The sequence below is a fragment of the Ornithorhynchus anatinus genome, chromosome 14 (assembly GCF_004115215.2).
Source record: "Ornithorhynchus anatinus isolate Pmale09 chromosome 14, mOrnAna1.pri.v4, whole genome shotgun sequence".
Lineage (NCBI taxonomy): Eukaryota > Metazoa > Chordata > Mammalia > Monotremata > Ornithorhynchidae > Ornithorhynchus > Ornithorhynchus anatinus.
This window is the reverse complement of record NC_041741.1, coordinates 47,291,707-47,304,110: the sequence shown is the minus strand read 5'-3', so window position 1 is coordinate 47,304,110 and position 12,404 is coordinate 47,291,707. Positions and strand designations below refer to the sequence as shown.

General features: G+C 52.9%; 1 protein-coding gene across 2 annotated transcripts in view; it reads right to left on the bottom strand.

The window, feature by feature from the left end:
* Positions 1–12,404, bottom strand: part of MEI1 (meiotic double-stranded break formation protein 1) — a 47,519-nt gene that overhangs the window by 23,168 nt on the left and 11,947 nt on the right. For both annotated transcript variants that reach the window (XM_029079454.2, XM_029079455.2), the window contains exons 9-18: positions 11,652–11,751; positions 10,764–10,898; positions 9,564–9,723; positions 8,626–8,717; positions 6,757–6,898; positions 5,051–5,162; positions 4,450–4,510; positions 2,833–2,930; positions 1,721–1,889; positions 378–525 (exon numbers count right to left, since the gene is read on the bottom strand). In XM_029079454.2, the coding sequence (XP_028935287.1) occupies positions 378–525; positions 1,721–1,889; positions 2,833–2,930; positions 4,450–4,510; positions 5,051–5,162; positions 6,757–6,898; positions 8,626–8,717; positions 9,564–9,723; positions 10,764–10,898; positions 11,652–11,751 (1,217 nt within the window). The remainder of the gene's footprint in view (positions 1–377; positions 526–1,720; positions 1,890–2,832; positions 2,931–4,449; positions 4,511–5,050; positions 5,163–6,756; positions 6,899–8,625; positions 8,718–9,563; positions 9,724–10,763; positions 10,899–11,651; positions 11,752–12,404) is intronic.

Genomic DNA, 12,404 nt, shown 5'->3' with positions numbered 1-12,404 from the left:
AACTTCTCCGTGCCCGAGTGACCTCATCTGTAAAACGGGGATTAAGACTGCGAGCCCCAGGTGGGACAACCTCGAGACCTTGTATCTACCCCAGCGTTTAGAACAGTGGTTGGCACACAGTAAGCGCTTAAATACCGTCATCATTATTGTTATTATTATCATCTTTTTTATTACATTATCCAAAGACAGCATATAGGCTTATCTCAGACACCCGGCCTCTCCACTTACACATCCACAACATGCACATAAATTTGCCTCAACTCTCACAAACACACCATCACGGGCACCCCGCCCCCCCCCCCCCCAACGAAGAACTTTCTTTATGGAACGGGAGAAACGACGTAAAAAAGGGCAAGTCTCTGGAGACCGATTCTCACCAAATCGAAAGCTTCCTCTTTCTTCTGACAGACGGCGAGCAGGTAGAGAATGGCCCGGACGACAGGGGCAGGGGGACGGTCTCCGTGATCCAGCACCGACAGAAGGAACCCTCTGACCGCCGAGAACAGCTCCAGGTCTGGCACAAACCTGGAGCCCAAAGCTAAATCAGATACAGCCTGGCCAAGCGGGTGGAGCCCCGGGCCTGGGAGTCTGAAGGACCTGAGTTCTAACCCCGGCTCCGCCACTTGTCTGCTGTGGGAAAGGGGCTGATTCCAACCCGATTAGCTTTTACCTACCGCGGCGCTTGACACGTAGTAAGCGCCTGACCATCATTATTATCATCATTGGTACCGCTATCGCCTGGTTCTCGTCTTGCCCGCCTCTGTCCCCTTGCCCACATCGTCACCGGCCTGGAATCCTCTTTGTAACCAGCAAACCTCCGCCCTCCTGGCCTTCAACACCTCCCTCAAATCTCGCCTCCTCCAGAAAGTCTTCCCGGACTAATTCTCAGCACCCTGATTCATATCACTCCTTCATCGTCCTCTCGCACTTAACGGTGTTTCTGTCCATCCTCACCCCTTGAGAGTATATGATAATAATAATAATGTTGGTATTTGTTAAGCGCTTACTACGCGCAGAGCACTGTTCTAAGCGCCGGGGGAGATACAGGGTGATCGGGTTGTCCCACGTGAGGCTCACGGTCTTCAGCCCCATTTTACAGATGAGGTCACCGAGGCCCAGAGAAGCGAAGCGACTCGCCCACAGTCACACAGCTGACAGGAGGCAGAGCCGGGATTCGAACCGTTGACCTCTGACTCCGAAGCCCGGGCCCTTTCCACTGAGCCGCGCCGCTTCTCTCATATGCTCTGTCCATATTCCAGTCTGACTTCCCAGTTAGAGCGTAAGTTCCTCGTAGGCAGGGAATATGTTTTATGCCCCCGTTGAATCTCCCAAGCACTTAGTAATCATCATAATAATAATTATGGTATGTGTTACTTTGCGCCAGGCACGGTACACAGGCTCGGTCCCACTTGGGGCTCACCGTCTCAATCCCCATTTTACAGAGGAGGTAACTGAGGCCCAGAGAAGTGAAGCCGTCATCCAGCAGACAAGAGGCAGAGCCGGGATCAGAAGTCACCGTTTTCTGACTCCCAGGCCCCGTGCGTGCTCCATCCACCGTAACAGCGTGCGGCCCTCAGAAGGCATTCAGTAAATATCACTATTATCACGACTACTCTTCCCTGCCGTGTCCACGCACTCACTCGGCCAGCTCTCTTCTCCCACTGTCCAAAAACTCCCACAGGCGCTCTCATCTCTGGGCCCAGCAGCCCCTCGAGCTCACCTGTCCTTACTGACATGGGCGGTATAGAAGAGAAGCACGAGACAATATTGTTGCTGGAGAGAGGCCTCGTCCGCCCGGAGGAAGTCCGGCAAGCGGGCGAGGTGTTTGGGGCCCCTGTTGTTTATGAGGGGCAGATTCTGCTGGAGGAGTTCGGCTACTTCGGCAAGCTCTAGGGGTGATGAGAGAGAGAGAATGTTGGTATCTGTTAAGCGCTTACTATGTGCAGAGCGCTGTTCTAAGCGCGGGGGTGGATACGGGGTCATCACGGTGTCCCACGTGAGGCTCGCAGTCTTCATCCCCATTTTCCAGACGAGGGAACTGAGGCCCAGAGAAGTGAAGGCACTTGCCCACAGTCACACAGCTGACAAGGGGCAGAGCGGGGATTCGAACCCATGACCTCTGACTCCCAGGCCCGGGCCCTTCCCACGGAGCCGCGCTGCTCCTCTAGTACGCTTTGCCCATATTCCAGTCTGTTTCCGCTGAGCCACGCCGCTTCGCATGGGGATCACAGTCTTGATCCCTATTTCACAGCTGAGGGAACTGAGGCCCGGAGAAGTGAAGTGACTCGTCCAAGGTCACAGAGCAGACACGTGACAGAGTCGGAACTAGAACCCGGGTCCTTCTGACTCCCGGACCGGGGCTCTATCCACGAGGACGACGCGCGCTGGTTATATCTACCCCGGCGCTTACAACAGTGCTCTGCACATAGTAAGCACTTAACAAATACCAACATTATTATTATTATTACCCGCCATGTGCCTCACAACCAGATAGGGCGAGAGCTTGGGGCAGTAAACGATGGTATTTGTTAAGCACTTACTATGTGCCGTAAGGGGACACGTTTGGGCGTTTTGGTGGGTAAAAACACGGGAGAAATGCCTCATCCCTTCTTGAGGAGCGCTGCCCGATCGAATAATTGCTCTGCTCTGCACATAGTAAGCGCTCGATAAATACCCGGCGCTTAGAACAGTGCTCGGCGCATAGTAAGCGCTTAACAAATACCAACTGTGGGATGAATGAAGTAATTAAGGGCCAGAACCAACGTCTAGGGGACAGCATTACACAACACAAGATCTGAACCCGGCGCAGATGCTCTCCCTGGTGAGCCTTACCCTTCTGGGAAGGAGGCCCGGTCTTCAGTTCCGCAGAGTAAAGGTTGAAGCACATGCCTAACAGGAACTTGGAACACGCTTGATTGAGCTCGGGATTACTTCGAGGGAGAACAGGAAGGCGGGGTGAGAAAGGAGAATTTTTAACCTGGATTAGAAAATGGTTAGGACATACAGCCAACCCCCCACCCGTGTAATAATTAATAGTACTTACGGTATTCGTTAAGCGTGCCAAGCGCTATTCTAAGCTCTGGGGTAGACGCACAGGGTCGTCCCACGTGGGGCTCCCCCTTTTAATCCCCGTTCTCCAGATGAGCTGACGGAGGTACAGAGAAGCCAAGCGACTTGCCCAAGGTCACCCAGCCGCCAAGTGGCGGAGGCGGGATCGGAACCCACGTCCTCTGACTCCCAGGCCCGGGCTCTTCCCACTGAGCCCCGCTGCTTCTCTATACGACCCCCACCACTCCCACTCCGATCCTGGGTTTGGGGCCGTTATTGGATGCCAGCTCCGGCCGGATCGTTAAGGGAGAGTCGCGCAGGGAGAGCTCGGCGCTGATAAAATAAGTGGTGAAAAATGTTTGAGGGATCTGGAAATTATGGGCTGTTCTGCAAAAGTCAGGTCAAGTGGGAAACCTCGGTGCAAAAACAGCATGCGCTACGTTGAATTGCCCTCTGTGAACCTTTTCCCAGCACTCAGTACAATGCTCTGCACCCAGTAAGCCCTTGATATGGTGTAGTGGACAGAGCACAAGCCTGGGAGTCCGAAGGTCACGGTTCATTCATTCTATCGTATTTATTCATTCAGTAGTATTTGTTGAGCGCTTACTACGGGCAGAGCACTGGACTAAGCGCTTGGAATGGACAATTGGGCAACGGATAGAGACAACCCCTGCCCACTGACGGGCTTACAGAGCACTTACTGTGCACAGACCACTGTACTAAGTGCTTGGAAAGTACAATTCAGCAATAGAGACAAATCCTACCCACAACGAGCTTAAAGTCTAGAAGGGGGGAGACAGACAGCAAAACAAGTAAAGAGGCATCAGTAGCATCAATATAAATAGAATTATAGACCTAGACACATCAAAACACGTAAATAAGTTCCACCACGTGTCCGCTGTGTGACCCCGGGCAAGTCACTTAACTTCCTTGTGCCTGTTATCTCATCTGTTAAAAACGGGGATTAATTTGTATCTACCTCAGCACTCAGAATAATGCTTGGCACATAGTAAGTGCTTAACAAGTACCCTAATTTTTTTTTTAACTCCTCTCACTACTCTGAACCCAATCCTGAACTGAGCAAGCAGCAACACCCTTCCACCTCTCTAGCCCACATCACCAGTGCCCTCCAGAAGCCCTAGCGATGATGCCCATGCTATGTGTGGAATTCACCAGCTCTGCCATCTGTCTCATTACTAACCCACAGCCCACAGCCGGGAACTCATTTTTCTTCTCTTTCTGCACCTGCTTCTCTCCTTTACAACAGATTTTTGTGGGGAGCCAGGTCTCAGCTGGGACCGAGTGGCCCCGAATTCCCGCCTCACCGGACCATAAGGACACTGGGCCAATCAGGAGTGTAAGGGGCCGGTCCTCAAATCCCTGAGCCTTCTTGGACCGTACCTCTGTCCGTAGCAGAACTTGCCCTTGAGCTCCAGCGCCAGTCGGATGAACTTGGAGGAAGCTGGAGAAAAGGGGAGAAGGACAGAGTGGGGAGAAAAGAGAGGGAGATGGGAGAATAATAATTACAAACTATGGTATTGGTTAAGCGCCTATTACGTGCCAGGCACCGTTCTAAGCACCGGGGTGGATTCAAGCCAATCGGGTTGGACGCGGTCCCTGTCCCACGTGGGGCTCACGGTCTCAATCCCCGTTTTACAGATGAGGGAACCGAGGCCCAGAGAAATAAAGTGACTAGCCCACGGTTACACACATGTGGCGGAGCTGGGATCAGAACCCAGATCCTTCTGACTTCCAGGCCCGGGCTCTAAACACTAAGTCACGCTGCTTCCCAACAGATGGCTTGTTTTTTCACTAGGAAGAAAACTTCCAAGAGAGATTGAGAAGGGCAGAGGAGGAAGGGATGTTGGCCGGGGGCGGGGAAGGTGAGGAAACCTTACAAGAGCTGAGTTCTTCCTGAGCCTGGGGGCCCCGAACCCAAAAGATCCGCGTGGCCTCCATCCAGGGCCCCCTCCCTCATCCTCCGCTTGAATTGGCCCCCTACCCAGCTTCCTGGAGATCTTCTCTCCCTTGTGGGGCACGAGGGCAAACAGGCTGCCAAGGATCCACATGAAAACCTCCATCAGGGCCGGGAGGGTGGCCTTTTCAGAATGCCTCTGAGGAGAAAACCAGACAGAAGACACCGTCGGCCCCAGTGACCGCGGAAGAGACTTGGCAACGCGGGCCTCCGACCCGAATTCCCCAGATTCCATCTCCGAGCCGCCGGGGGCTCGGCCCTCCGAGGGTGGGCTACTTCGATTAGAGTGAGGGGGATGAATGGACTGAAACCCAAGGCTAGACCCCATTTCCTAGCTGATCCTGCAGAGCCCAGTTCTGGCAGAACCAACACCACCAAGTCAGGGCAAATAATAACGATGATGGTATTTGTTGAGCGCTTACTATGTGTCTAGCTCAGCTCTAAGCGCTGATGAAGACAGGTCACCCACCCATCTCTCCTCTGATTCCAAGCAACTCATCGACTTACTTTCTCCGCTTCCAAATCTAGTTGTTTCTGCCCTGAAAGATGAGCATAAATACTGACCCTTTCCCCCTCCTTCAGATCATTCCTTTTTCTTTTCCTATATCAAACACACCTACTCTAATGGGAGTTATTCCCAAACTTTCCTGGTTTCCCAACTGGTCCGGCCTCCCTCTCCACCCCGTTTCATCTCCTCCTTCACCCCACCCAGCCTGGCCGAGCCACTCCTGAGCTGGGCGTCCGGCTTCTCCTGAGATCCGCCTACGCCCCTGGACGTGCGGAAGCAGAGTCGTGGGCTGGGTAAAGCGCGGGGATGAGAGTCGGGATCCCTGAGGTACAGATCCCGGCTCTGGCCCCGGCCCCTCTCTCTCTGGACCTTCACATCCCCATCTGTAAAATTAGGGCCAGTACTTCCTCCAGCTGGGGGAAATGTCTTCAACAATCTGAAGGAACCAAGAGTGGAAAACAGAAGAGTCACAGGACCCCGAGAGGACCCGTCCTAGACGAAAGCCGATTCTTCCTCTATGTTCTAGATGTGGCCAATTGAGTAACGCTTCCCTCTTACCGAAGTAGGGATATTTCCCATTCCACAAGAAAATCGCCAGGATAAAATGGCTCAACTCTTTGGAAATGAAACCTCTATAGAAACGTTAGACTGTAAGCTTGACGGGGGGGGATCATGTCTACCTAGCACCCTATTGTAATAATAATAATAATTATGGCATTTGTTAAGTGCTCACTGTGTGCCGGGCACTGTACTAAGCGCTGGGGTGGATACAAGCAAATCGGGTTGGACAAAAGCACTCTCCCAAGTACTTAGGTCAGTGCTCTGCACGCGGTAAGCACTCAATAAGTAGCACCGATCGAATCGAACGCAAGAAATTACAAGGGTGCTGAAGAAATATCAAATCATCATCTTCCAGGGTCAAAGGCCCGCTTCTCTACGGACATTCCCAGAACTCTCAGGATGGAAATAGAATTCTAATTTCCTCATTCCAAACCAGAACATTTTAACTCCTACGGTTGGGCCCAGCTCGGTCCGTCTTTGCAGACTAGACACTCCCTTAAAGATCATCCGGAGAGAAACGACTCCAGGGCCGCGGCTTCTACCCTCTGCCTTCACCCCGCCCGAGAAGCCTCCCCCTGCCCACGTCGTTTCTTTCGGCACCGTCCGATGAGCCCCCGGAAAATGGCTTGGGGGGACCCGCGGACAGCCACGGGAGTGCCTTTACCAACACCATGGGGATACAGAACGTGTCGCAGACGCTCAAGAGAAACTCTGAGAAGGTCTTAGGCGTGTCCTCCTTCTCCGTGCTGGGGGCTGTGAAGGGGTTCTCCTGCGCCAAGGGGTCATTCTGAAATTCCATGGCCAATCTGGGAAACAGAAGCAGTACATTACCGATCAAAAAACATTCCAGGCCTCGCTCGACTCCTCTCCCGAGAGGAGGCTTTCCGGAGCCATTCGGCAATGACGTCGGCCGGAAGTACGTTCGCAAAATGGTGCGTTTCAGCTGAAAACAACTGGGAGTCAATTACAGAAGCCAGATCGGGTATCTGTTAAGGGCTTACTAGGTGCCAGGCACTGTGATAATAATAATAATTATGGTATTTGTTAAGCACTTACTATGTGCAGAGCACCGTACTAAGCCTTGAGGTGGATACAAGCAAATCGGGATGGACACAGTCCCGGTCCCACCTGGGGCTCACAGTCTCCATCTCCATTTTCCAGATGAGGGAACTGAGGCCCAGAGAAGTGAAGTGACTCACCCAAGGTCACACAGCAGACGAGATGAGAACCCCTGACCTTCTGACCCCCAGCTCCGTGCTCTACCCACTACTCCATGCCGCTTCTCACTACGCCATACTGCTTTCTCTTGACACGCCACTCTGTGTGTGATCAGGATATTGGCCTTTTCTTGAGTATCCCTGGGCGAATTTCACCACCGGGGGTGTCCACGATATTCACAGTTGCATCGACCTAGGGATTCTTCAGGAAAACCTTGTGAATTCTGCTCTGACTCCACTGGCTTGACTCATTCCTCTTTCTACTGCAGGGGCTTTTAGTGACCAGGCACTTTGCTGGCCCAGGAGAGTCAGGCCAAGCGGAGTTGAGGAGTCTAGGATCCCTCCTAATCTGCGTGGAGCTCCGGGCGGGGACCCTCAGGTTGGAGTGAGGTCACCCAGTCCGGCAGAAATGACGAGAGAGACGTCGGAGAATCCATTAGTCTGTGCTGCCTGCTGGCCCGTAAGTCGCTGTGGGATCGGGGTAAGGGGACTTTATTATTTCTGGTATTTGTTAAGCGCTTACTCTGTGTCAAACACGGTTCCGAGCATTGGGGTTGGTACAAGTTAATTAGGCCCCTGCGTGGGGACAAGGACTGAGTGTGACCTAATTGACTCGTCTCAGCCCCAGTGTTTAGACCAGTGTTTGACGCAGAATAAGCGCTGAACAAATACCGTCAAAGATTTTCTTTTAAAGGGGGCTCACGGTCTAAGTAGGAGGGAGAAAGCAGGTAATGAATTCCCACTCTACAGTTGGAGAAACTGAAGCGCAGAGAGGTTAAGTGACTTGCCAGGCAGTCGGCAGAGCCTGGATTAGAACCCAGGCCCACGCTCTTTCCGCTAGGCCACGCTGCTTCTCCGACTTGTCCGGTTGGCAACCGACGGGCTGACATCTGGCCGTGGCGGTGGGCGATAAGGGCAAACCGTGCCCATTCCCATCCCACTCAAGCACTTAATACAGTGCTTTGCACTCAGTCGGCGCTCAAGGAATATGATTAATAATTCCCTTTAGCAGTCAAAGGGTGGGAAAGGACCACCATCCCTTGTTAAAAGTGAAGTGATCCTGTGGAGGACTGAGCTTCCAAACCACCTTTTATTCATCCCCCGTCCCAGCCCCGCGGCGCTTACGTACATATCTGTAACTTATTTATTTCTATTAACGTCTGTCTCCTCCTCTAGACCATACGCTCGTTGTGGGCAGGGAATGTGTCTGTTTATTACAGTGTACTCTCCCAAGCGCTCAGTATACTCCTCTGCACACAGGAAGCGCTCAATAAATACGACGAATGAAGAATTACAAGCCCCATAATATATCCCACCTGCAGGCGTTTCGGAACCCCTCTAGGGCATTTATCAGGAATGCTCCTTGATGTTGAAAGGCTCTCTTTACATCACTGCTCATTGGGTGGTCCTGGAAGATAATAATAACAAAAATTGTCATAACGATCATAGTATTTATCGGGAAGCGGCGTAGCTCACTGGAAAGAGCCTGGGCTTGGGAGTCAGAGGTCATGGGTTCGAATCCCGGCTCTGCCACTTGTCAGCTGGGTGACTGTGGGCAAGTCACTTCATTCCTCTGTGCCTCAGTTACCTCATCTGTAAAATGGGGATGAAGGCTGTGAGCCTCACGTGGGACAACCTGATGACCCTGTATCTACCCCAGCGCTTAGAACAGTGCTCTGCACATAGTAAGCGCTTAACAAATACCAACATTATATTATTTATAAGCGCTTACCACTTGTCAAGCACTCTACTAAATGTTGGGATACAAGATAATAGGAGGGAGTAGCATTTAATCCCCATTTTACAGATGGGGAAACGGAGGCCCAGAGAATGAAGTGATTTGCCCAGGGCCACGCAGCAGACAAGTGGCGGAGCTGGGATTAGAACCCACGACCCTCTGATCCCCGGGCCCATCTCCATCCACTAGGCCATGCTGCTTCGATTCAGGTTTAGTCCCCGCTAACCTGAATGGTGCCATTTCTTGATTTTCCTCTCGTTCCTAATCAGATCTAGAGCCATCCAGAAGGCTATTGGGGGGGGGGGGGGGAGGGGAAGAATCCAGAAGAGCCAAGAGGGGAAAGCAGGGAGGGGAGAAGAGAGAAATTATTCACGAGGCCGTTTGGAGTACTATGATTTACAGAGAAGAGCTGAGCAAACCCGGAGACGGGGATCCCATCTCAAAGCCGAATCCAGCTAGCTGGGAGGAAAAACGGCTTGAGAGCGCCGGGCGATCCTCCCCGCGAGCTCATCCCACCTGAGCCATAAGATCCCTCTCCGTAGAAGGCAGATCCCATCTTATCGAGGGCCTCCAGGTCCCAGACAGAGGAGGCAGGTCGGAGCACCGTCTCAGCATTGCTTCGATCAGGGCCTGCAGTTCTTGATAGTGCACCGGAGGGAAGCTTACGTGGTCCTTCCTGCGGAGCGCGAGAGAGAACAGTGGGCACGGGGAAGAGCAGCTGTCTTGAAATAATAATAGTGATTACGGTATGTGTTCAGCACTGTTCTGAGCGCTGGGGTCGGCACAAGGTAATCAGGTTGGACCCAGTCCCCGTCCCACATGGGGCTCACGCCTCATTTTACAGATGAGGTAACTGAGGTCCAGAGAAGTCAAGTGACTCGCCCAAGGTCACACCTCGGACACGTGGAAGAGCCGGGATTAGAACCCAGGACCTTCTGACTCCCCGGCCCGCGCTCTCTCCACTGAGCCACGCCGCTTCTCCTATTTCAATCCATCAGTAGCGTTTACTGAACACCTCCTGGGTGCGGTACGTCCACCCGAGCACGGGGGAGGCTATAAAACATTTATACGAAGTACAGTCCCCGCCCTCGAGTTGCTTACAACTTGAAGCAGCATGGGAAGCAATACGACCCAGTGGCAAGAGCCCGGGCTTGGGAGTCAGAGGTCGTGGGTCCTAACCCGGCTTCACCGCCTGTCGGCTGTGTGACCGTGGGCAAATCGCTTGACTTCTCTGTGCCTCACTCACCTCATCTGCAAAATAAGGATTAAGAGTGTGAGCCTCATGTGGGACAGGGACCGTGACCAACCTGATTACCTCGTGTCTACCCGGCGCTTCAAACAGCGCTTGGCACATAATAAGTGCTTAAGCATCATAATTATAATTATTATTACAATCAAGCAGAGCAAATAAACATGGAGTTGATTTACAGCTGGAGAGAGTAAGAGAATACGTAAGAGATGTATGAGGCAGTCGTGGTAATTTCGGGGCGCCAGACGAGGAGAAGGCCTCACTGAGATTCCCGGCACGGAGTCGATAAAAACTCATGCCTTGCGCCTGGTCACTCTACGTGGGCGCAGCTCCGAGCGCTCGGCTTGGATACATCTGTAAATGATACTAAATCATCTTGGCATTTGTTAAACCCAGAATCGACCTATATCCGCGTGCCCTAGCCCGTCTCTCTCGGAAAAGCCGTGCCGACGCCTTCCCCTACTGACCTGAGAAAAGCAGCCACCGCTTTCGTGCCTTCGGCCGCCACTTCCAGAACAGGGCAACTCACCGCCTCCCGAAGAACATCGCCGGCATCTTTACAGATGGTCATGTTTGTGAACAGTTTGATCTCCACCGGTTGCCTGAGAGGGAGGAAGGAATGTCCGTTTCGTTTCCGGTGTTCGTTGAGACCTCACTCCGTGCCAGGCGCTCTTCTGAGCGCCGGGTTGGAAACTAGGTTGGAAGCTGGCTCACAAGCTAATCGGGTTGGACGCGGTGCCCGTCCCGTATGGGGCGCGGTCTTCCTCCCCATTTTACAGATGAGGTAACCGAGGCCCAGAGAAGCGAAGCGACCCGCCCAACGTCACTCGGCAGACGAGAGGCAGAGCCGGGACTAGAACCCAGGTTCTTCTGACTCCCGGGCCCGGGCTCTAGCCACTAGGCCGTGCTCCTTCTCCGCTGCAGCGAATAGCTGGATCCATGTGGGGCCTTGGGGAGGGTGGTGGGAAAGGCAATGTTAAAATGGGGATGAAGATTGTGAGCCCCTCGTGGGACAACCTGATTACCTTGTATCTACCCCAGTGCTTAGCATAGTGCTTGGCATATAGTAAGCGCTTAACAAATACCATCATCATCATCATCATCAATGTTGGAGATTCCCAGAGCGTACAAACCATAGCTCCCACCGATTCCCACCCACGGGTAGCCTAAAAGCGAACTGCTCACCGCTTTTCCATCCAGGCCCCCCTTCCAAATCAATCGATCGATTGCTTACTGTGTGCAGGGCACTGTACTAAGCCCTCGGGAGGGTCCGGTAGGTCGGGGCTGGTTGAGACGGTCCCTCCCCACAGTGAGCTTCCAGTTCAGAGCCTAGAGGTTGCAGTCATTCCCCTCACCTCTTCAGAATCTCAGCGAACAGCTGGAGTCCCTGCCTGTGCAGCTCAGCGTTGTTCAGCTTGAGGATCTCTTTCAGGCTCCTCACCAAAGACTCGATCCCTGCGGCGGAGAAGGACTAGAATGAATGATCGGCAGGTTCCTCCGCAATCTCCAGGGCAAACTCAACTCCAACCAAGGGAACGGGACTTTCACGGGGAATTGGTGGGGTTCGCAGCCCAGAAAATAAACCTAAAGGGAAACCCCATCACCTCCATGTGCCTAAGCCTGTCTAGGGGAACCTCCCTGAGCGGGCCTTAGCGGCCAGAGCCCGGATTTGGAAGTCAGAGGCTGTGGTTTCTAATCCCGGCTCTGCCGCTTGTCAGCTGAGTGACCTTGGGCCAGTCGCTTCACCTCTCTGGGCCTCAGTGACCTCATCTGTAAAATGGGGGTGAAGACTGTAAGCCCCACGTGGGACCACCTGATGACCCCGTATCTATCCCAGCGCTCGGAACAGTGCCTGGCATATAGGAAACACTTAAACGCCAACATTATCCAGCGCTTAGAACAGTGCTAGGCACATAGTAAGTGCTTAACAAATACCAACATTATCCAGCGCTTAGCACCAAGCACTTAATAAATACCATTATTATTATTATTATTATTATCCAACAGAGAGAAGCAGTGTTGCCTACTGGAAAGAGCCCGGGTCTGGGAGTCACGAGAAGCTGAGAGTCTCCGGGGAGGCTTACAGTTAAATGGGGCAGATGAGAGGG